Here is a 26,048-nt window from a genome sequence, read left to right as displayed (position 1 = left end):
TTTGATGTAGCTTGTAGTGAAATTACAGTTGATATTTTTTGCTGCCAGTTATGTTCCACCTTGCCATAACAACAATCATCACAACTTTCTGGGGTTAAGTCACCTGCTGCCAATTTTTTTCGACTGACTTAAGGTTCTGCCTGCCTTTGCTGTGATTTAAGTGATAGCTACAGCTGTGGTAGCTGTATGCTTTAATTTTGAGTAGCAATCTGTCCTTTTATCCTGCTTTTGTAGTGAATTTTCTGAGGGTGTGATGGAGGTTTGGATGTAGAGATAGTTTGGTGATGGATGAGTTGTAATGTGTTAATGTGTTGCCTTTAAGAGAGGTCCTCACTCTTGGAAATGAGCTATTGCCAAAGGCAGCACAGGTTGTGTTGCAGGAGGTCTCAGCCATACTCAGCTATCACCAACCATAGGTGAGAGCACCAGTAGGGAAAGCGCTTCCCACCTACACAGAAAGTGGGTCAGGTGTTTTTTTTTATTTATTTATTTTGTGTGTTGTATTAAAGATACAGCAAACCCACAACTGGAATGCAAATGGCTAGCTTTGGCTGAAATGTAAGTTCGCACCATTTTATGTTTTAATCTTTAAGTGTGAATGCTTGAAACCAAGTGGACGTGCCTAAAAATAGAGCATGCTGTTTGCTTAGGTGCTGTAATGTTTCAGGCTTTTAGTTGGAATTATAAAGCTACATACACTTAATTTTTGAGGCAGGGTGCTGAAAGCACTGAGCAAACCCGAAAGATTCCTGTTGCTGACAGATGTAATACCAGTCCCCACAAGTGACACCTCTTTAGCTGACACTGGAGTGTTGTGACCTACTCTAGGCTGGGCTTTAATCTACTGCAAGCTGCAAGAGTGTTTTCTGAGAAACCTCAGACTAACCAACCAGCCATTCCCAATAGCCCAGCAAGAGAATGAGACTGGGTAAGGTACTCGAGGGAGTGCAAACACTTGTAACCCTTAAAAGCCTAAGCTTCCCAGGGGCAGTTGCCAGACTGAAACCCTCCAGGGTTGGAGACAGCTGAGAAACCATTCGTCTCATCTCTCAATAAGGGTTCAGTTGAAGGCAGGAGTGGAGCAGCTCAGAGAGGTGCAATCCAGATGGTGATGGCTCAGGGTGACAAATGACTCCAGCAGATTTTTGTAAGGGGTGATGGTATAGTTCAGGTGCTTGCATTGGTTGATAAAATGTTTAAAAGCCCTTGCCAAGGAAATGATGTCAACATGCAGTCTGTCTCGGGAGATGGATCCCTGGGGGACAGTCTGCTTTAAGTCACGGAATTTTCATCCACTCTGTTTCGATGGCTGTTTTGTGTATTTTAATTACGTGTTTGTGTTTGGGGGAGGGTATGTTTTTGCTTTTGACTGTTCCCCAGGCTTCATCCCCTAGGACACTTCTCTTTTCATGGGGAAGGTACTCACATTTCAGTGAAAGGATGCCAAGTATCTGGCAGCTGTTTGTCCAAACAAGGGGACTTGTGAGATCAGGAGTGGACACTTGAAAGCAATCACAGTTGTGTCTGTGCTCCTGGCTCCTACTTAGTTTGAGGACATGGAAAGTTCATATCCTCAATGAAGTGTAATTCGTATTAAGGGCTGCTTTGGTTTGAGATTTTCCCCCATATTTTAAGTGGTGTAGGAGACACCCACTGTATGGCTTGCATCATCCAGAGGCAGAAGCCAAAGGCTTCAGTTGTTCAGTGCTAAGAAATTTTCATAAGCAGTAGGGATGGACAAAAAACTCCTGTCTTGGAATCGTGGCTAGGCTTCGCGAACGAAGATTTAGGAAGGCTCTATTCACGTTTGTTACAGGCACGATGGTGGCTTATGAGGCCAATATGAATAATTTATTGATAAAGGAATTTAGATTCCTCCTCCCCCTGCCCCCACCCTTCTTTTGATTTGTCTTGGAGTTGTTTAGCTTGCTTGTGCAACAATGAAAACAAAACCCAGGGTAGTAGATGAAAGCAGGAGTCCTGCTGTCAGATCAGCCTTAAAAATAACCTGGCTAAGTTCAGACGAAAAATATACTCATTATCCACTAATTAAATAATTGCCTTGTTAAGAATCTGCAAAAATCAGATTTTGGCATGATTTTTTGGTACTGAGTCATTCACATTAATATCTATGATGTGAAGAGTGATGGCTTTTGACTGTATCTTGAGACTGACGCATTCAAGCTGCTCACCTGGTATGTGATCATGCAAGTTAATTCCCCAGCTACCTATCTGTCTTTCCCACCTGCCTGCTGGGGAGTAGGGATAGTGGAGGAGGCATGATGTGGCCTGAGATGGGGCAGGCAGCTGGGAGTAGTGCTTTTAATTTATCCCACATCAGTGAAGGATGCTGGCGAGTGGTATGTGCTAGTATGGCCATCCCAGTGTTCTCCCTCTTCATGGAGAGAAGGATGCTGTGCTACTGGTAGTGTTTTGTGTTTCTGTTTGGGGGATTTTGTGCTGGTTTTCAGCTGTGTGTGATCAGCACGTTGGCTGCCAGCTGCTGTGAAGCCTATTGAAGTAATTTTTTGTAATGCATGGAACTTAGGACTTTCTCTTAAGTGTCACGTTTCCAAAGCAGCTTCGTGGCTTGTGAGTAAGATCTCACTGTTTGCTTCTGCTGCTCCTAATGAGAAACCCTGTGAAGTCTGAAAGAGGGAACTGGTCCCTGCAGACAGACAGTAAAAATTCACGTTGAAATGTGGAGGGAGGGAGACATCCTGCGGGCTGCGTTTCGGTCTGTGGCAGTGTGAATACAGACTCAGTACATGGTTATTGCTATTCTGATCAGGGCTTATCTCTGTTTTTATTTTAAAATTGTTACATGTTTACATCAGGTTCGTCTGAATTGCTGCTGTGACAGAAAGTGCTTTTTCATAGACAACTATTTTACATTTTCCATTTTACTGTCTGGCTTTTTAACTACTTACCGCGTTTCTGTTTTCCATTTGTTTACACCTTGCTCCTGCCAAGCTTGTCTTTAATAAAAGATTTCAAAGCAATTTTTTCTTTTGTATATATAGATTTGCAGCTTCTTGAACACGGCACAGTCAAAAATCAGTCAACCCCCTTTAAACTCCCCTGCAATTAGCTAGAGAAGGAGCAGTGTTGGGGGAGAACGGCTCCGATGTCTTTCATTCACTTATTTATTTATTTTTCTCAACAACTCGGAGGAAAAACGTTCCTTTTTGTTTTATTAATGATGTGCTTATGAAATGGAGCGTTTGATGGTATGCACCCGGAGCAGGCAGAAGGCGAGCTTCCCCACGTCGCGCTGGCAGTGCGCTCGCTTTCTGATCTGCAGCACGCTAGTTTATTCCAGATGTAGGCTCGCTCTGAACAGAGGCTGCCTGATGTACAATGGCTTCACCGTGGAGAGAAATGGCCTGCAGGGACCCACTAGAAGCTGCCAGCTGTATTCTCTATTCTCACTTGCAGTCAGTTACATAAGATGACCCTTTGTTTTTGGTTGTTTCCCCCCCCCCTTCCCCTCTGCAATTAGTCCAAATAGAATATTTATACTGTCATTAAAAAAAAAAAGTTTTAATTATTTGTAACTTAGGCACTTTGAAGTTGATCAGTTTCAAGTGGAAAAATCTGGTCCAAAGGGCTGCCTGCTTGAAAGAGCCAAGTTGGGAGGAAAGTTGAGTCACCTAAAAGTGATGTAACTGCAGAGAACAAAAATTAGCCATTAGCCCAGCTGCAGCCTGACTTGACCATTTGTGTTTCTCCTTGCTGTGTGAAGGAAGTCAAAAAATGCAGGTCTGGAAGGGATTTCAAGGGATGACCAAATCTCATCTCCTGCTCTGAGGCAAACTTCTACATATGTGGGTTCATCGTGCCCGTGAAGTCCTTAGTTGGGAGGAATCCGCAGTCCCTCCATGTAGGCAGGTCTGCTACTGCTCTGGGATTACAAGCAAAGTCAGTGGGGTGGATCTGAGCAGAATTAACATTTACTTTCAGGAGGTGGGGAACTCTAAAGGGGCATTCTCGCTTCTTATTCCTTTGACACACTTACAGCACACATGGGTGTCTTTCTGAGTGTCCATCTTGGCCAAATCTCAGGTGAATGAAATTTTCTGGATTGTTATATACGAGTATTCATTCCATGATATGTGGTGAGCTCTTTCTCAAATGCTGCTGTGCTTATGACCTGCCTTTGGTTAGAGGGATATAATTTAAGTCTCCTTAAGAGTGACCAGGGCTGGATATTGCCTGTTCCCTGGCTGTAGCAGAAGCTGGTAGTGCCTCGCTCCCTGTCCTTGGTGAGGATGTCTGGAGTTTGAGATACCTGGCTGGACTGGCATCAGCACATCTGTGCTTTGTGCATGTAGTGTTTTTGCACCAAAGGGCTGTGGGTGCACGTGTGCGTATTTTTTGTGTCACTGGTGAACAAAGCTGGGGGGGAATGTTATTCTGAGTCATTGAAGCTGTGAGAATTATTCTGAGAGGATGGGAAAATTCAAATGTTAATAGAAATATGGAATTTACAGCAGCCAAGCAGCAACCAGAATTGTGCAGCTGATCAAAGGAGACTGGTCAGCAGTTAAACTCGTCCTCTGGGCAGGGATTATGCAGGCTTCAAGGGCAGTGACATCATACCTGCAAACTGCCAAATGTAACTACACTTGGTGTTTCCTTTGGGTATTGTAAGTCTCTGGAGTGGAGTGAATGCACCAAAATCCTAGTTTTCATTTAAAGACTAAGTGAGCTTGTAGTCTTTTTGTTTATGAAGGAAAGTTTGAAAATATGATAATTCAAAAAAATTTCAAATTTAAACACATGCATCACTACTTTTTTTTTTTCCTTTTCTTCTTTTTTAAAGCATTTAGGCCTTGTGTTATTGAACCTGGGAATCTCCAGTAACTTAACAAAACTGGTTTTAAGTATAATTTAAATGCATTTACAAGTCCTTGGAATTGGCACAGAGCTTTACTATTAAGGCTTTCCTGTGATGAACTAATAGAAGATGCACATTCAAAGCAGCAGCATTTTTATCAAGCTGTGAAGTATCCTGTGCTCCTCTGTGCAGCTTCCTGGGGAGGGAAAGGGGGTTCTGATGGACACCCCCTTTCTCCAGAGGCCTCAAGCAAAGGCTGGCAATCTGCTCTTTAATACTTAGCTTTCAAAATCTTGGAGTGACGTCCCTTAGAGGTACATGTGTATTGGTGGGGGGTGTTTGCTTTGCAGCGTGTGGTTAAATGAAGAGCTATGAATGTTTTATGAGGAAAAGGGAAAGAACAGTGAGGGTTTCTGATTTCCAGCCGATGCTGAGTTGTTTATTCCCAGTGAAATGCCTGCAGCTGACCGACGGGGACTCAAGGGACAGCCTTTTCTTTCACAGGAGCAGGTGACAGTGGCATACGAAAATGAGTGAAAGAAATACATATTTGGGTACATGCCAGGTGTTTTTATTGTGGATGTGTTCTGTCCATGTTCAGACTGAGTAGTGTTTTACTTTCAAGTGCTTTTGATTTTAGTGGGCGTTCAAGGGGAATAAGGTGGTGCTTGCACATGAGCAGGAAAGTCTTGCCATTTGCTGTTATTAAGTGCTATGTAAATGAATATTCAAGAGTGGGCCAGTTAAGGGTAAATTTGGGATTTTTTTTTTTGTGTAGTAAAATGTGTGACAGTGAAGAGTGCTGAGGAGTGCAAGCCAGGCGCTGCACATAGTGGGCCTTGCTGTAACTCGCATTCCAAAAAGCTTTTGCAGATCATTAAAGGCAATTTTATGACTGCATTGTTAAACTTTATTGAAAGGTCTGCTTCCAAACTGGGTTTAACAACAGGACATTCAAAGTGGCATCTTGTGAGGAGAATAGATGGTCATCGTTTCAGGCTGGGCTTGGGTGGGGGAGGCAGAGGGATTGTATTTCTCTGTTATACTGTCTTCATTATTGGTGCAAGGTACTTCATAGCAATAAAATGTCTCTGGAGCATTTTCATGCTGTAGCTCTGTTCTGTTTTTAAAGCGGATAAATATAGTTGACTCTTGCCCTTGCATTTAACACGGTGTCTCATGTATCACTCTAATTTATTTTAAAGTATCCTCTGTCCTGACATGTCCTGTTATTCAGCAGGAGACTGGCCTTTAGTCAGGTGTTGAAGATCCCAGTTAAACCTTGTTAGGATATTGCCCATGTTCAAGGCTTTTAAGTTAACAAATTACCCACAGGTGTATGTGTTTTCAGGCTCAAACTTTTGGGTAACCTCTTAAGAAACCTGGTTTGTTTTTTTATGTTTCTCCTACCTGTGGTTCAAGGGCTATGATAGATTAATATTCATGTTAACATTCCATTTAGTAATGTTAATATTGATAATTATTAATTATTCTTGTTAATTTTCACTTTGTTCCAATATCTGAAAAACTCATACTGCATTTAAAAGTTTCGGTGATTAGGTGAAAAAAAAAAACAAAACAAAACCAAAACCCACACATTTTCCTCATTTAATAAAGGCTCTGATAAACAACATTGGCCTAAAATTTGCAGGTTGCTGCCACAACCCTTGGGTTTGCTGTTATATTTAGCAGTTCTCCTTCTCAGAAACAAGCAGCAATTTGTGCATGCTCTTCACAGTTTGCCATGAAATTTTAATCATCTTTGCTACTTGGGCGTTTGCATACTGCGAGAACGTTACTTGTGTGCATAACACACCCAGTCAGAAATAGCTGACCTGGTGCCTGGTGACTACAACACATGGCTTAAAAATCCCCTCCAAATTGTGCATTTTGCTGTCTTGCAAGCTTGAAAACTTCCAAGGGTTTTTCATAATTCTGTAATCCTGGTTCTTCCTCTCTCTGGGAGAGTCTTGCCAATTGCCTTACGTGTCTTGCTTGCTTGTTTTTCCCTTTCCTTTTTTTGCTCTTCTGCTATCCATCACACTTGTGTTTCCTTGTGCCCAATCCTGCCAGTAGGAACTCGTTTGTGTTTTGCATTTTGTATTGCTCTGGAGTTTGTAAACCGCTTTTTGGATACATATTTATAATAATTAAAAATAACCAAAACTAATAAAGGTGTCCTGACCATTGCTTATTACCTTGGTTATACTGAAAATTATTCTCTGCAGTGGGTAAATTTATTATTTACAATCTGTACAACAGCTGCCCAGTAAGAAATATTTGATTGGCAGCTGATAATTTGAAGCCGCTGTTTTCTTTCCTGTGTCTCAAATCCTGCAAACCCCTCCAGAGAGGGAAACACTGCTATGTGATGCTGGTCTGGTCCCTGCTGCAACAGCAGCTGTGCTACCTGGTGTTCAAAGTCCCCCTTGGACCACGTCTTGCTCCTCTGCAGCCCTGCACGGCTCATCCTTGAGTTTTGGCGAAGGGGTTTGAGGCCTCTGGTTGCTTCGGGAAGGACCAGGGCATTGAGAGCATCACCTCTGTGTGGCTCAGAAAAGCTGCAAACATCCCTGCAAGGAAACCTCTTCGTGTTGACCCTGCTCTGTGCTGCCTCCTCCTTTCTGCCTCCTTCTCTTGGATTGCAGCTGATGTAGCAAAGCTCAGCAAAAACACCCGTATAACTTGAGCTATACAGGTGTGCGGTGATGGGCAGCACGGTGCTAAATAGCTCCCTCCTGTAGCCTCCCAGCCCTCTCTTGGTGTCCAAATCCAAATTCAAGGACTCTCTGCACATTTTCTCTCAGCGAGAAGGTTGCCGCATATGGAAGATGCACATCCTGAAGGGGACGGACGGGCTGGGAATCCAGATAACGGGAGGCAGAGGGTCAAAGAGGTCCCCTCACAGCATCATCGTCACCCACGTGGAGGAAGGCGGCTCCGCACACAGGTGAGGTGATGGTGGTACCTTCATGGGAGTGGGTGTGATGGAATAGCCATGGACTATCCATGTTAGCCAGGTTCATGAGGCAAGTGTGGGCATTTTGCCCTCCCCGTGTGTGAGGGTGAGAACATGGCGCATTTTTAGCATAAAAAATTATTTTTGTGTTTGATCACTGAAGCTTCTTCTAGCATGTTTAGTCCAAACTGTAGACCGATCAAACAATTCCTTAGTGATTGAGTGAAAACCAAGGAGCCTGATGGCTTGTAGGGCTTTTTTCCCAAGTGCCTTTTTGGAAGATGGGTCTTTCCCATGGAATTGGCATGTGTGAGAGCATGGGTTGTGCATCTCAGGTTGTGCTCACTTCCAATCCTTGCCCTGTTCCCTGATGGAGTGCAGATGGAGCTGCTACTCCCTGACCAACTCCATTGGGTCATGGAGAAGACTTGGGGGATCTCAGCTCTGCCAAGAGGGTGAGATGGCTCTGGCTGTAACAGTGATTCCCTGGGGTTACCTTTCTGAGCCCCTTTTTTTGGAGAACAACACACAATGCTAGTTTAGTGTCAGTGAGATCACGTGTTGTCCATGCCTCCACATCCCACCATGTGCCACCGGCGCCGGCACTGGGGAAGGACCACCCTGCAGCTCCATGTTCCCGCTCTGTTTCTGCAGGGATGGCAGGCTGATGGCTGGTGATGAGCTCCTCATGATCAACGGGCAGTCGCTGGTGGGGCTGTCCCACCAGGAGGCTGTGGCTCTCCTCCGCTCGGCCGCTGGCCTGGTGCAGCTCGTGGTCTCTAGCAAGGTACAGACCTCTCCCAGGTGCTCTCACAAATGTGCCTCTGCAAATGTTTGTGCCAGTGCTTCGTGAAAAGGGCATATTTTTGATAGGCAATCACATGTATGTGCACATTTGCTCCGCTAAATTTAATGTACAGCAAGATGTTACTTAAGTTTTGACCAAAACCATTTTCTTAAAATACATGCTAAATAAAGCAGGCTGTTCTCAGCCTCTTCTGCGTAGCCTTTGTACCTCTCATCTCCGTCCTGCGTGTGTGCCTGAGGTCTCTTGATGATGATCTCTTGGCTTGAGTTCCTTATTTTGTCCTTGTTAATAATGTGGAGTGGAGCTCTTACAGATAAAGGAGCATGAAATTTCAGGGAAATGAGAGTAGAACTCATTTATCAGTTAGGCTCTTCGTTCTGCTTTGATCACAGAAGAGGTTGAGGGGATATTAAATAGTATTTTGTCCTTTGTTTAAGAAAATCCTGCCAACCCTTGTTTGCTCTTCTCTGTGGATCACATCCTGCTGCCCCCCACACTTGGGTTGCTGCAGGTGTTTGGTGGGTGGCCAGTGGGCTCCTGAAAGCACCCAGGGGTCTCAAATAAGGACCTGCTTGCAGGGTGGGTTTGTCAGGGCCTTTGAGGGGGTGGCAGGAACATCTTGGTCCAAACGGACCACTCCTTTACCTGCATTTCCGGGGTGTCAGCAAGCCACTGTGTCAGTATTTTTATATTTTTTCTTAGCTTCACCTTTCAGTTTCCTCAGCCATCCCAGTGCCCGTTTTCTGTGGCTTTAGTAGTGTCTGGATGCTCATTGGCTTCCTGGGATGCTTTATGCTCATATTTTTCAAGAAGAGGCTCTATTCTACCATATTGAAAGTGAAGAGCCTGTAACTCTCTAATATTTCAGTTCATTGAAGACAGTCAAGTTCATTGAATATCTTCTGTAGGATCACAGCTTGGTATTAACCCTACCAGTGTTTGTTCTGGAAACAACACACTTTGACATGAAGTAGCTACATTTTTTGTTTCTTTTAGACAATTGGACTCTGTCAAAACACAAGGCAATAGACTGCATAGATTTCTCCTTAAGCTTAAAAGCTTGTTCACATGATGACCTCATCATGAATAAGCTCATGGCATAAAACTTCATGTTCTTGGTCAGGCTGTGAATCTGTTTGTCCTGTGCTCTGTGCACTTGGGCAGTTTTCATGTCCCTGGAAGAAGGACTTGGAAAGGCAAGCAGTGGGGAATCCACCCTGTGCCATGTCTCAGGCAGCCTCAGAAAAGGTGTAAATGGGTGAAGTGTTCCCTGGCATCTCCTTTGGGGCCTTATTTGTTGGTATAGGAATGCAACCTTGCCTTTTGGCCTGGCGAGTGCTCAGGAACATAGAATTTGTTCTGAAAGCAGTAAAATGAGAGTCTGTCTGACCACTGCTTTCAGCTGATGCATGTGTTTGCCTGCCAGAAAATATGCCAAAGACTGGAAACAGATCCTGAAGAATCAGGACTGAGTTAGTAGAAGATTGGTGGTTTAGTTTTCATTTTGTTCTCCTGAGCAGTGTTGTCAGTGTATTATTCTTATGTGTGTAAGTAAATAAATGTGTGAAGGGAACATCCACAGGGAGGGAGCAGGAGCGCAGGGTGTGATTTGGGAGGCAATGAAATGAGTAATGAGGTCTGTAAACTCTCAGTCTCCTTGCAGTAATGTTTAGTAAACCCAAAGTGAGGAGGAGCAGGCTGCTGGAGAAGTATTTATTTTCAATTCTCCTTTATGAAATCTAAATTTTTTAAACATTTTTTAAACTGGCCCATGTTTATTATATATGCACTTTAAAACCAGGACTGCTTTTTATAACCAGGCCTTTAAAGTCTGAGCACATGGAAGTGTGTAACAAGGGGAGGATTACCAGAGAGCTCACTCTGGGCAGGTGAAATGGGTTTACTGTGACACTGGTGTTTTTTCTGCACGCGATGTAACGTATTTTGTTGTCTCTCGGGTAGGAATCTTCTGAAGGGGATTTTCTGAAGTGTCCATCTACCAGTTTGCCAGACTTGCTTAGCACTTGCTCAGTCCAAGACTCTGTCTCTTGCACTGACAATAAGGAAAACGAAGAGCCAGAAGAAGAACATGTGAAAGGAGTGAATGTGTCTCCTGAAAAACCGGTCGCTGTAAGTGTGGTTTTGGTGTGAAGTTTTCACTCTCTCCTCTGATGCCTGTTTGCATCTGTCACATTCTTCTACAGCCTGGCACGGAGCAGGTCCTGGGGACGGGGCCATGCCACCCAGCCCTTCTTCGCATGGGATGTGGGTGAGAAGCTGCAGTGAGGATGGCAACTGCCACAGCACCTGCCATCTCTGAGGCAGGGCAGGGGCACAGGGAGCAGGAGCTCCAGTGTCCTCCAGCCTATGTCGCAATCACGGTTTTGTTTTTCTCTCTGCCCTTGGATTGTTTTCCACCCAGTTCCACTGCTTTTGTTGGATCTGATGCAAAGTCTCTCTCAGTGCTTACGCACTTACACGCTCTTCTTTCCCCTTCTTTTGTAACTAAAGCTCTTTAACAGTTCATGATCCAGCTCTTGAAGTTTGTATTTGCTTTGTTGAAGCCAACAGACAGTTTTCAGTGGAGGGATAGGAAGTCCTGGCTGTGAACCGTAACTGAAGTTCTGCCGAATAAATGCTGCCAGTTGATAATCTCACTTGCATTCCCTTCAGGGCTGTATTAAGAAGAGATTAAGTGGGTTATTGTTATTTATTTGTAATGTAACAGCTCTCTGAAACTTCATTGGTCTTCTAGGCCTCTCTTGTGTTGTACAGACAAAGAATAAAGTGATGTTTCTAATCTAAAGAGCTTGCAGACTGATTTTCCAGCAAAGCAGGTGGATTCACTTGAAGCTTGTATCTATTTATAATTTTCTCTTCTTGTCTTTTTTTTTCCCCTTCTTTCTTCTGCTTCAGTTGTAATAAATATCCTAAACCTTTGGATGGCTCAGATATGATGCTGGTTTGGTGATTTGTTTTGATTTTATAGTCTTACACTTGCCTGTTTCTGAGCAAAAGGCTGCTCCCCAGGATGAGTCTTGCACTGTAGTCAAACTGATGCTGGTGTTCACTTCCTACCTGCCTGTCATCTCTGGCATACTTTGAGTCAGTGTTTATAACAGTTCTCACTCTCACACATCTCTTTACTCTGACAAGTTTTGTTATTTCTACACTGTCTTCTCATCTATGTGCCAGGGTACCTTTTTGGGGAGAGGAAGGGAAAAACACATAATCAGGGAATGCTTAGCAGTGATGATGGTGTAGTGTTTCTGTGCTAACTTGAGTGGGCACCTAAACATTCTTTTGACTATCAAAATACTTCAAATTCTTCTACAAGCCATGGTTCAAATTCTAATAATTTTTTCATAAGGCTGTGGCTCAGCAACACTTCAAAATAAAAATCAGTTTTGTCAAAACCTAATTATGTGTGGCTTCAGGATGCAGCTCCCTGATGCAGGTGTTCCAGCGATTCTTTTGGCACATGATAGGAATTATTTGTCACTTGGTTTGCTTCTGTCTTTTCAGCAAGGCTCTGCCTGGTGGACAGTGACGGCTTTTTTTAGTGTTTCCTTTCCAGATTAACATAATGCTCAGGGAAGCTCAAGGTAACTGGGGTGCACATGACTGTGAAGACACAGCTATATGAGCATCCCAGAGCCCTTCGGCACTGACCTGAGTTTGGAGCCTTCCCCAATGTCCATCCCAGTGCCACTGCAGCTGGCTGTGGTGGTGGCCTAATTCAGAGCCAGCTGGATTTGCCTGCCTATCTGGCACTGTCATGCCTGATGGCAATAGCTGTGTGCTTTTGTAATAAACCACTGGGATATGGAGGAGAAATCACAGAAATCTGGGTGCCATAAACACATTAGGAGAGTAGCAGCAAGATTTTTTTCATTTTCTTTCCTCTATTTCTATTATTAATTTTTTTTTAATGAAAGGGTGTAATTTAGAGAGATGTAACAAGTTATTGGTGACTCTCGGGACCTCTTCTGTTTTTCCTTGATCTGCAGATGAAATCATTACTTTTCTGATCTGAAGCACAGGGTGTCTTTGCATTCTCCTTGTAATTGCTATCTCAGCCTCAGAGTGCAGAGGGGCTCTCTGCAGCCTGGGCTGGGCACTCTGTACGGTGTAGACCTCCCAGCTCTACCCTCATCCTGATCCGTCCTCATCAGATCACAGCCTGAGCTGAGCCGGGCAAATCCTGTGTGCCACCAGGCAGGATAGAGGAAGGTGAATGTATGGAAAAGATAAAATTCACGAGACTTCTTTTCACATGGCAAAATGGTGGGGATTTTTCGTAGCAAAGCTTAGAAGCTGATTTCAAGGCCAATATGAACTCAAAGCATCACATGATTTTATATTTTAAAATATATGTATAGTCACATAGGTTATTGCAAAATTGCTTTAGAAATCACTGTTCTTTGCTGCTCCCATGCTCCTGATGATATTCACGTCTTCTCTTTCTCTCATATATATTTAATTATATTTATACTGTAGATAAGGGATGACAGCGTGACTGATGATTAAAGAAGGAATTAAGCTGGACTATTTTTGATCACTGCAAATGTAATTGTATTAGACTGCCAGGGTGGGTGGTACTGAAGGACTGGACCAGGTAACTGAGACTGTAGTCTGAGTTAAAGAGTCAGATGTCTTAGATTTGAGGCTGATTCTCCACCCAGCTCTGGCCAGGAGTTGTCTTCCTCACCTCTGACAAGAGATTAATGGATTTTCTTGTTTACTCTGTGGGGCTTTGTAAGGACTCCAAAGGGATGCTGTCAGGTGCTGGGTGGTTATGTAACAGTGAGTAATTCAGAGTGATTTATTGTCAGCTGAGGCTTCACTGTCCCTTTTCTGACCCAAACAGTATACATCTAATTCTTAAGCAAGTAAAGAAGATACTTCAAAACTTACAGGAGCTCTTAGGGTTGTCCAAGATATTCTGTCATTAACTTCTCTGTGAATATAGTTCATTGCTGAGTATTCAGAACCGTGATTCATAGACCTGATGGACTGTATAGTCTTGCTGTTAATGCTTTAGCACCTGGTTGCTTAAAGGCTGAACCAGGCAGAAAAAAACAATCACTTGGAATGAAGGTATGTATTCAAATCTTCATACTTGTAGTTACTTAAAACTCAGCTGGACCAGGCTCTGAGGAACCTGATCTAAGTTGAATCTGTTTTGAGATGGAGCCTGGACCAGGGATGTCCCAAAGGTCCCTTCCAAACCCGGCTTACCCTACAATTCTATGAAAAAAACCAATAAAAAATATTAAAATTGTCTTTTCTAGTGGCTAAAGGTTGAAAATTTCCCTGTGAGCAAGTTTTTTAAAAGTCTTGAAGTTCTGCTTCAGTGTTTCCAGAAGGGAAATGGAGTCTGAGCTAGTAAGCTTCCCCAGGACACAGCAGAAGGGTCTAGTGACACTTGAAAACTGTAATTTAGGAGAAATATCACTTTCAGTCCTACTTGAAAGTCCACTTGTTAAGTTTCATTAATAAAAATTTCATAATACAATTTAATTGAAGCTCTGTTTTTACAGTCTCCTTATGTAAAGCCCTGTTTAACATGAAATGACCCTTAAAGTTCTAACTTTAATAAAAATTGTGCTGCCAGGCAGAAAAAGGTTACAGTAATATCCTTTAAGTGCATTTCTTTTGGAGCTGGTTGGGCCAAAATATTCCTTAACTTCAGACACAAAATACTGGGCCAGAGAGTCACATTGTCCTAAATGGTACTGAGGCATTTAGGGGGGGATTTTAAACTCCTCCACCCCAATCCATATTTTGCTGTGTGCAGTTGACATTGCTATTTTAAAATATCATTATTTATGTCCAAGTGAAATAGGATAATATGATAGTATTTGCCGTGGATGATTTATTTTTAATTCTAATTCACTTTTACTAGTATTTCTGTTCTTGAAATTGAATCTGTCACTTTATTGCTGGCTGATGGAACAACCTGGGAAATGAACTCTAAAGAGAAAGCTCATCTGCTAAGAATTTGCAAAGTGTCTGGTGAATTTGGAGCATTTTTGGTCCCTGAACAGAAGCACGTGCCGTTCTTAGTTGCTCCAAAAGTTATTTGCCTCTCTTTCTGGTAGTGCTGTGTTGTTCAATATATGATGGTCTGAGTATTTTTTAAATGTCCAGCTTCAGTGACCAGCTTCACATTAACGGCTTGAAATCCCTGAAAGCTACTAAATATAAGAAGAGGGCATCTGCCTTGGGAGGTTTGGATCCGTGGTTGCTGGAGGCAGGGATGGAAGGCTGGGGACTGTTCATCTGTACTTAAATCATGTGCTCTTCCCTTGGTATTTGCCATTTGTGATGCTGGAGGCATAGACCCTGAGCTGAGTCTATTCCATGCAGAATAGAATTGTACAAAAGAGAAATTTCCTGTTTGGGAAAGGAGTTCATTATTATCCCTACCTGTTGAGGGGGAGCTGGGAAGGGACACTGTTTGCTTCCCCATGCCCAAGCTGACTGTGCAGGGAAGGCTGGGGACACAGCCTCTGGCAGCACCCTCAGCTGTGTGATCCTCTGCTGTGGGGTGTCAGGCCCTTTTTACTGATGTTTAATCATTTTGAGTTGACCTGAAGCATGTGATGTGTTGCCTTCACATCAGCTGTCAGCACGTTGCATGCAGAGATGGCCATGGCCCAGCAAGGTTGTCATCCTCCTACCAGTAACAGAAACAGGATGTCTCCTGTTAAGGTTTCTTGCATGATCTGCATTACCTGATCCCTACCAAAACTCTTTTTTTTTTTTTTTTTTTGGCTAGGCATGTAGCTGAAAGCATGTAAGTAAACCTGTTTGTTGAATAGGAAGAAATGCATTTGTTTAACTCCCCTCCCTCCCCATTAATATTTTTTTTTTCTGAGCTGTAGAACTGATCAGTTATTTTCTGCCATGAGCCTTTCTGTCCTACCAGGGAATCCATACATAATTACCTGTAGCCATGCAAGCATAATAAAGACAAGGATAACAATGCCATAAGTTTAAAAACAGTCTTGAGGTCAAAAGTTCTTCTGGAAACACTTGGAGAGAATTTCAGAGAAAGCATTAGCATTGAGAAGGAACAGGAAGCATAACTCAACAATTAAATGTGTGCAGAGCGTGGGGAGGGGCCCTCGTTACTTGGAGGACTGGAGTGTTTGTTCCCATTAGGGCACTGCAGTCTCAACAGAGCCTGCAGAAATACAGCTCACTCCTCAAAAAGCGCTGCATGGCTGGGAAAAAAGCAAGAAAGGGCTTTTACTCTTTCAAGAAAGAAATTTGCTTTGCAATGAAATGCTCTACTTGGGGTAGGGGAGAGGGAGAGAAATTGAAAGAACCTGGTGTGGGGCTCAGCTGTAGCCAGCCCTTGTCTTGGGGAAGGGTTCAGTAACCCTCTTCCTCTTCAGTGGTGAGGGCTGGTGATGTGGTTTCCAGATCCTGGAATGTGCCGTTGTCGCTCTTGGAAGGGGCAGGGTCCAGCTGCACCTTGGCATGGCTCAGAGCTGTTGCCCTTCCCTCATGCTGTAGCTGCATAGACATGCTGTGTCCTACAGTGACTCCAGATGTGAGTTTTCAAAGTAAGTATAGTTAGGAATTTGGGCAAGGGAAAATGATAAAGTATTTGGAGACCAAATCTGGTTCACAGGGTGTGTGTTGTTTCCAGAAGCCCTATCATATTAAAATAAGCAATTGCAATTTGTCTTGTTGAGGAGGAGTTGTTCAGTGATGGTGTGACACTGGTCGGGGCTGGGGGAAGGTGTTGGCACACATTGCATGAGTTTGGGGAGGAGGATGGGTGCTGAAAGGCCCCCAGGGGCACAGTGTCACTGAATTACTGCTTTTCACACATCCTGAAATTCACCTGTCAAGGAGACATTAACATGAATGTGTTCTTCATGTCAGGAGGGAGGTCCTCAGAGCACTCACATCCTTCCTTGAGCCTGGTTCCCAGCCTTTTAGGACCACTTTCTACTGCCTCCATCTTAAGGGCAAGACCAGAGAAAACTGTTTCACCCAAGGGCTATTACTCTGCAGGTTTCTCTGTAGACATGATGCAGTCTACAAAATGTGAAATATCTCTTGTTGCTTGGGCTGGTGGAAGATAACCTTTTTAACTTGTCCATAAATATCAACGTAGACAATGCCCAGTTATAATTTTTTGCTCTTCCTGTGTGATATGTTTGAAAACTGAGTCAGCAGAGCAATAGAAACACAAGTTTATCTACAGTACAGGTTCTGCATGGTCTTTGTTTTTGTGAATGAGGGTTTTTCCCATAAAGCAACAGATACAGTACAGCCTGTCTCTCCTTTGGCTGTTTGGATAACTGCCCAGTTTTGAAGGAGATGAACTGCCTTTAACAAGCTAAAAATAACACCCTCATGGCACTGGAACAAGAGAGATGCTGTCACAGCCATGCAGTTCACATACATTAACAGAAGGATGATAAAGGCTTTAGGTTTTGAGACTTAGAGTGAATGTCGCATCATCACATCTGCAAATTCTTGAGCGTATACATGGTCCAGTCTTGGTTGGGCTTGGGTAAAACTCCTTTGAGATGTGCTGTGCTTGAATACATGGAAAGCACATGTATAATGCATGAGGCTTCAGATCCTTGATACAGGTATGAAAGACACTTAATGGTTGCATATTCTATATCCTTCTTTGTACTTAGGGTGGTATAAAATGTGGATTTGGAGCTGAAATGCAAACTCCCATGAGCTATGTCATGGGAACACACTCTGCAGCTGTGGGTTCATGTTGTTAGGAAGGTCTTTCTTTATTCTCAGGAGAGTTGTTTATTTGGAGGACTGATTATTGCTTGCTTTGTCCCTCACTGTGAGTAGAAAGGTTGTCATTTAGGAAAAAAGAAAAAAAAAAAAGAGAAGCAATTTATTGTTTGTCGTGATGCAAAGGCTCCAGATTTGTGCTAAGCCACGAACTGAGTGTTTATTAAAGAAAATAACAGAGGAGCTGAATGAACTTTCACATGACTTGAGTTCCATGGGTGTCAGAATCAAGGAATCCTTTAGGTTTTCACTGTTTACCAGGACCAGTCTTCTGGGACCTCTCTACAGCGCATGGAGACATCTCGTGGACAGTGACTAAATTGCATGGAGATGCGTCCTACTTTTTGATGTTTGAGGGGAAAAAAGGATAAAGCATAAAAAAGAGAACAGCAGGGATCTGTTTGTGTGCATTTTATTTCCTTTAGCTTAGAAGCTGTTTCTAGTGAAAATCGTAATATATTGCAGAAGTAGTGTAATCTGGTCCAAAAAGGATTGGGAACTGTTTAGCTGGGAGCATCTTACTGTTTCCAAGGCATATGCTGTCTGTGCTATGTGTTTCTTGGAGAACTTAGCTGCGTTAGCCGTTTCCTGCATTTCTTCCTTTTTAAAATGATATTTTAAAAGTTTTTTTTTTTCAAAACATTATTAATAATTTTAGCAAATGTTTGGAAACCTGAAAGTGAAATCTGCTTCGCTTAACTGCAGCCCTGACCAGCGAGTCATTGGAGCCAGCACAGCTGGGATCCTGCTGCATCAAGAACCTGCGAGTATCCTCTGGACAATGATCAACACACTGAGGCTCTTGGTGTCAAACACATCGAAGGAGGTTTTGGAGTGTCTTGTGCCAAATAAATAGAGTGTTCTGGAAGATGAGAGTAGCTTAGCTCTGACATAGTTTCCAGTCTGTTTGCTGAGGCTACGTGGGCAAGTATCGCTGCTGGCTTTGTTCTGGTGAATGCCAGGTTATGTTTCATGTGCAGGTTTGTGTGGGGCTACTCTGTGGGCTTTGTAAAGAGCCATAAAAATAGCTGTTGAGGGTTTATGCTTCCTGAAGCGAATGGTAATGCCCCTTCTAGCAATTGCTGCTTTACACTGAAGGCTTAGGGTGGCTTTTGAATGCAGGCATTTGGTAAAGTGGCAGACTAGACATTCTTAGAGACCACTTTAAAGGCTTTTGTTTTGTTTATTTGGCATTTCCACCTATTCAGAAATTAGGGCAGCTCCAGTTCTTGACTGTTTATCAAATTCCTTGACCTCCTGCTACACATGGACCAAGAGTTCTCCAACACTTTCTTTAAAATTCAGTAATGCAGGCTTTGGGTTCCCATCCCCTTTGGCTAGGCAGGAGGAAGTACAGGCTACACCTGGTGATACCAGCAAGTGTAATTCCCAGGGGCGCTGCTAGTGCTTTGTTTCACCAGCAGTGCTGAAGAGTCCAAACCTGAGCCTTCTTGGAGCCTTGCTGGTGGAGCCTGCCTCGGGCATCATGCAGAACTGCTCTCCACCCTATCAGCCTTGCCCTGGTGGGAGAAACCAGGGCACAGGGTTTTTCTCAGGTGCCATTTAAGGCACTGAATTAGTGCTGACATGGAGGTGATGTTTCTTCTCTTTTCCTCTGTCCATGGCTCAACTTGGTTCTCTGCGCTTGAGGGGTTTTCTCCCCTCATGATGGTGGGGAGCAGCGTTGCAGTACCCTTTGAAAGAGGGGAGTCCTCTAGCTTGCACCAAAAATTACTAAATCTGGGATTAAATTGGACTTCTTGTGAGCCCCATGGCTGAATTGATGGAGCTCCCTGGACATTGGGAGGTGCTGTGTTTTGGAAAAATGCCCCTGGGTGCTGCAGCCCCTGATGCAGTGTGTCCCAGCTCATCAGTCTCCTTCCAGGGTCTGGGCGGCTTTGTGCGTGTCCTAAAACAGAACAGTAAGGCATGAAAAAGTCGGTGCCATCCAAGATTAGAAAATCCGTGTCCTCTGCATCACTTGCAATGTTAATTCTCGTAAATTATAGTGCTGCAGTTTGTAATTTATCTGGGAGATGGATTCAATTAAATTGAAAAAGAGCTAATTTAAAAGTGAAGGTATTTTACTTTCCGTGCAAGGCAAAGGGGCATGTGGAGTTCCCTGCCTAGGAGATACATTTAAGGCTTAAAGCATGCTGTGCCCCATAAAGCAATAAATAATTGCACAAATAACTAGAACAGCTAGAATTATAACAGATCTTGGAAGAAAATCTCAAAAACTTTTGGAAAGGTTAAGGGCTCTAAGGCATCAGCCAGTCTCAAGAGGCTAGGAAGAAAGACTGTGCAGGAAGCAGGTGAAGCTGGGTTTGCATTGGGTGTTTTGTGTGTTTCTCTGGAGGGTCTGTGCTGGCACCTCATGTAGACCCGTTGGGTCCATCCTGATGGTTGCCCCACATACAGCAGTGTTGGGATGTTTCATGTTTAAATGTTTGGAATAGTATTGCTTAAGGAAAAACTGTCAGGACCAAAGAAGATGAGGAATTACCCCATGGAGCTTGTGCAGGGGCACAGCCATTCCTCTTCCACATTGCTGCTCTGAGGAAAGGCAGTGGTCTTGCTGGTGGACTTGTTGTGCCAGTGCAGGTGGAGCTGAATTTGGCATGCTGCAGAGTTCTCAGTCTGATCCTCGCTGTTTCACTCCCAAACTACCAGGTTAAACTGTCTGTGTGGTGCTCGCGCTCTGCAGAGCAAGCCAGGCTGTGGCGTGGGGAGTCAGGTGGGCTTGCAGATGGGGAAGGCAGCAGCTGAGGAGCTCTGCAAGGGCAGCAGTAAAGCAGTTTGCTTATTAAATTGTATCATCCCCTGTGTGCCGTCTCGTTTTTGTAGATCGGCAGCAATTGCCAAGCTGTTTGCGGTTAAACAATGCAGACTGTCATAATCCTGCTCCTCATCTCGCCTCATTAAGAACCTGGTCACGCTGGAGCTTTGCCCGGGCGAGGACTCCGAGGGCAGTTGTTCGTCCTGGTGCAGTGCCAGGACCGTGTGTCCCTGATAGCGCAGTTTCCTTTGAAATCAATTGAGATGTCACCGTCACTTGATCCCAGAGCTACTTAATGAACTGGCAAAATGGGCTCTATTTTTAGATCTCACTTCAAACTACTGTGTGTGTTAAAGCTCCCCTTGTCCTTAAAGCCGGGACGGCATTGGGTAGGATTTATTGGTTTAGTTTAATACGAGACCTACAGAACTGGAATAATAAGCTTCATTTCCTTGAAAGTGAGGAAAATTAAAATGGCATGGTTAAACCTGGGCAGCCGCCTCGAGACAGTAAAGGGATACGTTCACGGCCAGAAGGATAAGGTGGAGCTGGGTTTTTCTTCTTGTCTAAGTTATAGGAGAGCCAAATACTACAGACACATGCCTTTGGGGAGTTCTTGCAAGCTTTGTAGATCGGATTTCTAAGTGTTTTTTGAATAGGATAGAACTCCTGGTGGTTTACTAGGCAAGATCAGCAACTTAAAAAGAATATCTGCTTCATTGCAAATGCTAGACCGTCTTTCCCTACATGTTTATAATTAATGTCAGAAAAATACTTTTGCTAAAACAAGAAAGAAACACAGACGTAGGTAATTTAATTTCTTTTACTCCTTATTGTAGTCTGAAGCCAAGTTAGATAAAATATAATTTCAGGAAGCTGCTGAGAATGTCTCAAGGCTTTGCCTAGCATCCATGTTTACACACACATGCCCTTCTGGGGATCATATGTGGGGTTTGGGGGTTTGATGTCTATAGGCTCACAGCCTCCTGGATTGTGCAGCAATGAGGGGAAGGAGCAGGGGGTGCACAGTTTTAATACAAGTGGCAATTGTCTCCTGTTTTTCCTCCCATCCCACCAGATGGAAATCTGTGTAGCTGCAGAATGCATCTGTACTTTGCTTCTGTGGCACAGTCAAAATACATGTAAGAAAAAACCCCATCATTTAAGCAACAAAACAAACTCAAAAGTCCATGTAGTAGAAACACAAGATGTACCAAACAGGTCACCCTTTAGCCTGGGCTCTGAGTGGAAATTGGCCCTGGCAAAAATGATTTCACCATCTCTTTGTACACTCTACAAACTAAGTCATTTTTTCCACCATCCTCTGAGCTGGAGGAAGCAGTCCAGCTTTGGGCTGGGAGTTGTGTGGTCTTACCAAGTGTAACTGCCCATGTCCATGCACATGGCAGAAACCAAACAGCTCTACAGCTCCAGACTTGAGCTGGGTTATGCTCAGCTCCAGAAAAATCAGGTTAGACTCATCCGTGTCTGTTAGGATAGTTGAATGCATGCTGGCAAAATTGTCTGCTTTGGTGAGGCATCCCTCTCGTTTTTCTTCATCCCTGTGCTTCATATATTTCTCCACCACAGAGTTAACATTACCCTTCTGCACCAATTGTTTTGTACACCTGTTAAACCTCCAGCTACATGATTTTTGTGTTTGTGCAAATGATTTCTACCTTTGTACAAGGGAGGCATTCTCACTTCATAAAGAGTGTTTTTACTAGTATGGTAAATTTCATTGTAACTTTGTGAGATCCATGAGGTCCCACCTCATTTTCAAATGCTTATGCTGTCTTATGGGTATCGCAGAAGTCTCCTGTAGGAAGAGTTTGTGATGCTTTGGCTGTGGCCTGATTGCTGATGGGTGGGGTTTTGAATCTGATGTTTTACATCTTTTCTGGAATGAGTCCCTCATTAGGATGACCACATAATAAGTGCTGATTTTTTTCAGGCTGATGAATGAATCAGATGGATCTGATTGTACATGCAGCTGTGAGCGGCAAAGCATTTGATACTAGAAGTAGACTCTGAAGTAGTTGCTGCAATGCCTTGAAAAATCAAAAAGAACTAGCTAGGGTGTCCAAACTCTGTGTAAACTACGTGTAGGTGTTCATGTTGAAGGGGGAGAAAAAAAGAGCAGTTTTCCAGCTTCCTGTTTTCTGCCAGTTTTGTGTTTTCCTGAAGTTTCTACCCTTTGAACTGAAATCATGAAGTCTAGACTGTACAAAAGATAAACTTTGAGTTTCTTGCCTTGAGGATAAGAAGGACTGGGGAATAGGAAGCAGGTTCTGGGAAAGACTGACATTTTTAAGATTGACTGGTAGAAGTAGAAAGTATTTTTACAGTGAAGTGTTTCATCACTTGGGTGGGATTTTTTTTGAAACTGACTTCCAGCAATTTAAATAGTACATTAAAGGTTTAATGCTACAAGTAAAGGTTGTATTGGCAGTTTTGTCATCCTTGCCATGAACCGTGTGAATAATCATGTAGAGGATGCATAGTGGGTAATGGAGTGAGAGTGTAGAAGAATTGGTGTGTGCATGGGGGGGAGTATACTGAGGATCACGGTGAGATGGCACATCCTGGAAAATGTGACTGTTGTAGCTTGGTAAAGGGAGCAGAGAGTGGAGAAGGAGTTCACCAGCGTCTTCCAAAACGCATGGGCTGGGGAGAGTCTTTGCCCATGGGCAGCTCTGCTCATCCCTGACCACACAGGAGCAGGAGGCAGGGGATATGTGACCTTGTCACCTGCATCTGGGCAAACACAGCTGGTAAACAGAGGACTCCTGTCCTAGTGCCTTTACTCAGGATGACGGGGTTATGATTCCTCATGTAAATTTAAATTACGCATTTCTAGGCTTTTAAGTGCTTAGCGGTATAATCTTCTTAACTTTCTGTTAAATAAGCTTTTCATCCATTGCATTAGCATTCAGTTGCAGACAGTAACAATAAAATAACACTTTTAAAAGTGGTTTTCTCTATAAATATGTGATGTCTCTGGAAGCTTGCAATAAAAAACTACATTAGAATTTTGATAAAATGCATGCAGAAGCACCTGAATGAGGTGCCATGGATGGTGGAGGTGTTCTGGGGGCATTAGTGTGGTGCCCTGCAGAGGATGCCTGGCCATACAGAGCTGTACCTTTGCCTGTTGGTAAGATATGCAACAGTGTCCAAAGGCATTGCTGAAAATTGCTTACAGAAATGTGTGCTGGCTTAATACAATGATGTGTTTTGGAAGCAAAGATGATATGCAATGGAATTTTCTGTCCCTTAGTAAAAATGAGAGGAATTGCATCAACTGCTCAATTTTTTTTTTCTTTTTTTTAGGTGATGGAAACTGAGAAGTCTCAAGATCCAGCCTGTGCAGAAGTGTCCAAAGGAAACAACCAGAGTCCAACTCTGGGAAGTGGCATACTGAAATACAGAAGTCGATCCCAAGGTAAAGCTGGGTTGATAAAAGATAGCAGTAGTAGAATTTTTCTGTTGTGTATTTATTTTAGCTCTCTAGAAGTGAGATAGCATTTCTTTCCTTTGAAGATCACATTAGTTTATTTTGGAAGGAAAAACCCATCTGTAAGATGTTTGCATTCAGCCTCATGAGTTGAACTATTGTAGGGACAGAAATATTATGCAAAACTTTGGAAGCTTCTTTCTTTTTTTTTTTCTTGTTCCTTTTTTTTTTTTTTTTGAACCTTTGCATTCGCTGTATATTTCAGTGTACTGTGTTACTGAGATGGAGGGACACATTTCAACATGCCATCACCAAAATGCCCATTATGACGAATAGTCCCCAAACTTTCTATTGCTTTATCCTCAAGTCTTAACAGTAACCTGTGTGCAGAGCTTGATCATGTCCTCATTCCTGATGCTTTCTGAGGCTCCCTGCCTCCTGTGTTCACCTTAATTTCCAATTTCTCATATATTTTTAGCGTCCTCCAGGGAGCTCCTCTGCCAGTAGCCCCTGTGGCTCTAAGTTGGTGGCTCACTGGGGATTCAGCCCCAGTTCCCTTGGGTGCTGATGCCCTTGGGCTGTGGGTGAGCCTGGAGCATCCAGCAGCCTGGAGCATCCAGCAGCCTGGACTACAGCGTGGGAAGGGAAGCTGCATTGAGAGATGGGCAGTAAACACAGAAATATAACTGTTATCCTAGAAGAAGTGAGGGAGAGGTGATGGGAAACCATTAGCTTGTAGGTGCCAGGAGGGCTTGGGAGCGAAAGAAGTGCCAGAGTGCCGGGTCCTGCCGAGATAGCTACCCTGTCTGTGTGCAGGAGCAGCAGCCTGTGTGCTGGGGGAAAAGGTGTTTAAAAGCAGAGGTAATTTTACACCCCGAACCAAGGATTGGATTTAGATTGCGCTCTGGGCAGTGGGTGTGAATTCTGCCTGTGGATGCGTCAGCAGGATTGATTTCATGCTGAGGGAAAACAAGCGGCTGCCCCAGCTCCATGCTCCGTGCCTCCCCGGCACTGGCAGTGATGCTTGTGCAGCCTCCAGGCAAGGAGGAGGTGGCAAAAAACGTGTTTGGGGCTCTCCTGGGCAAATTTGCAGTGTTTCTGCCTCAGCCCATGACGTGTGAGCCCTGTTCCCAGGGCACAGACAGGGCAGTGAGGATGAAAGGAAATCAGAGCTTCTGCTTTCCATGTCAGCTCCAGATTCACATTACTTTAAACCAATCTTAAAATCTTGTCATGAAATCCAGATTGTGCGAATTTGGCGGATGTCTTGGGTTTTCATCTGTAAAATAGGGGTTAATGGCCCTTCCCTGTGTGGTGGGGAAATGACAGGGATAAATCTGCAGGAACTTCTGTGACTGAGAATCCTGCGGGGACCTTAGAGAAAATGAGAATTGGAGGAGCCTTGGTGTGAAGAGTGGGATACTCTGGCTAATTACAGGATTTCCTTCAAGACAAATAATTCTGTTTCTTATGTGAACTCTGCATTCTTCTCTTCAAGACAACTAGGATTGTTGCCGGAAGAAAAGAAAATAGCGTTTATTTGGCACATTTTTCCTTTTTCCATTCCAGTAAAAATGCTCAAAGTGACATGACACTTCCAGAAATGAATACTGCTACAGTGTGAGGTCTTTTAATTTTAAATAAATGAAGCTTGAGAGCTTAGTGCACTGGCAAATGCCATTGGGTATGAACAGCTGAATTTCTTTTCTGTCCCTGAGCTACGGCTCAATTATCTTCTTCTTTTCCTTACTATCACAAGTGACACTGCTGAGAAGTTCAGCATCACTGAAAGGTTGTAGAAAACCTGTGATAGCAGGAAAAGTTTTTGGGTGAGTGTGATCAAAACTGGTTTCTAACTGCCCAGTTGGGAACTGCATAACATTGTCTTAAGGCAGTGTTTAAGTTGAGATTTGCAGGAGGTGATTATTGCTTGCTGGTGAGAGGTTAAAGCAGCTCTGAGATGTTTGCAGGATGTGTTTCTGTCATTTTCCCTAGGTGCTGGATCCCGCTTGGAGTCTGTGGGAGAAGACGATGAGCTGACAGTGGAAAATGGTGAATCTAATTATGAAATAGCAGTGAAATATTCCCGAGGTGGAAGAAAGCACTCTCTGCCCCAGCAGCTGGAGTCAGCAGGAGCCAGACAGGTGGGTGGAAAGGCAAGGCTGGCTGTGAGCACCTCACTGTGCTCGGTCCTTTGACATCTGTCTGGAGCTATAGAAGGGAGTGAGAGTCACGAAACAAGACCATGTAGGTACGTCTTCTCTCTCTTCTCTCTTCTCTCTCTTCTTCTCATGTCCTCTCTTTTCTCTTCTTCTTTCTTCACCTTTTCCCTTTCCCTCCTTATCCTCTTCTTTTTTTCTTTTCTGTTCTCTTTTCCCTTTCCTGGATAAGCACTTGAGTATATCATGAGGTTACCTT

The 26,048-nt window shown here is 43.6% G+C and overlaps 1 protein-coding gene across 4 annotated transcripts in view; it reads left to right on the top strand.

Annotated features, from left to right (window-relative positions):
* PDZD2 (PDZ domain containing 2) overlaps positions 1-26,048 on the top strand; it is a 138,610-nt gene that overhangs the window by 74,827 nt on the left and 37,735 nt on the right. For 3 of the 4 annotated variants that reach the window (XM_064642512.1, XM_064642511.1, XM_064642514.1), the window contains exons 3-7: positions 7,648-7,790; positions 8,454-8,586; positions 10,570-10,737; positions 23,507-23,618; positions 25,626-25,774. In XM_064642512.1, coding sequence (XP_064498582.1) covers positions 7,648-7,790; positions 8,454-8,586; positions 10,570-10,737; positions 23,507-23,618; positions 25,626-25,774 — 705 coding nt within the window. The remainder of the gene's footprint in view (positions 1-7,647; positions 7,791-8,453; positions 8,587-10,569; positions 10,738-23,506; positions 23,619-25,625; positions 25,775-26,048) is intronic. The other variant, XM_064642513.1, reaches the window with a different exon arrangement.

This window comes from Pseudopipra pipra, chromosome Z (genome assembly GCF_036250125.1).
Source record: "Pseudopipra pipra isolate bDixPip1 chromosome Z, bDixPip1.hap1, whole genome shotgun sequence".
Lineage (NCBI taxonomy): Eukaryota > Metazoa > Chordata > Aves > Passeriformes > Pipridae > Pseudopipra > Pseudopipra pipra.
Note: the sequence above shows the minus strand (reverse complement) of the source record. Positions and strands in the feature narration are given on the sequence as shown.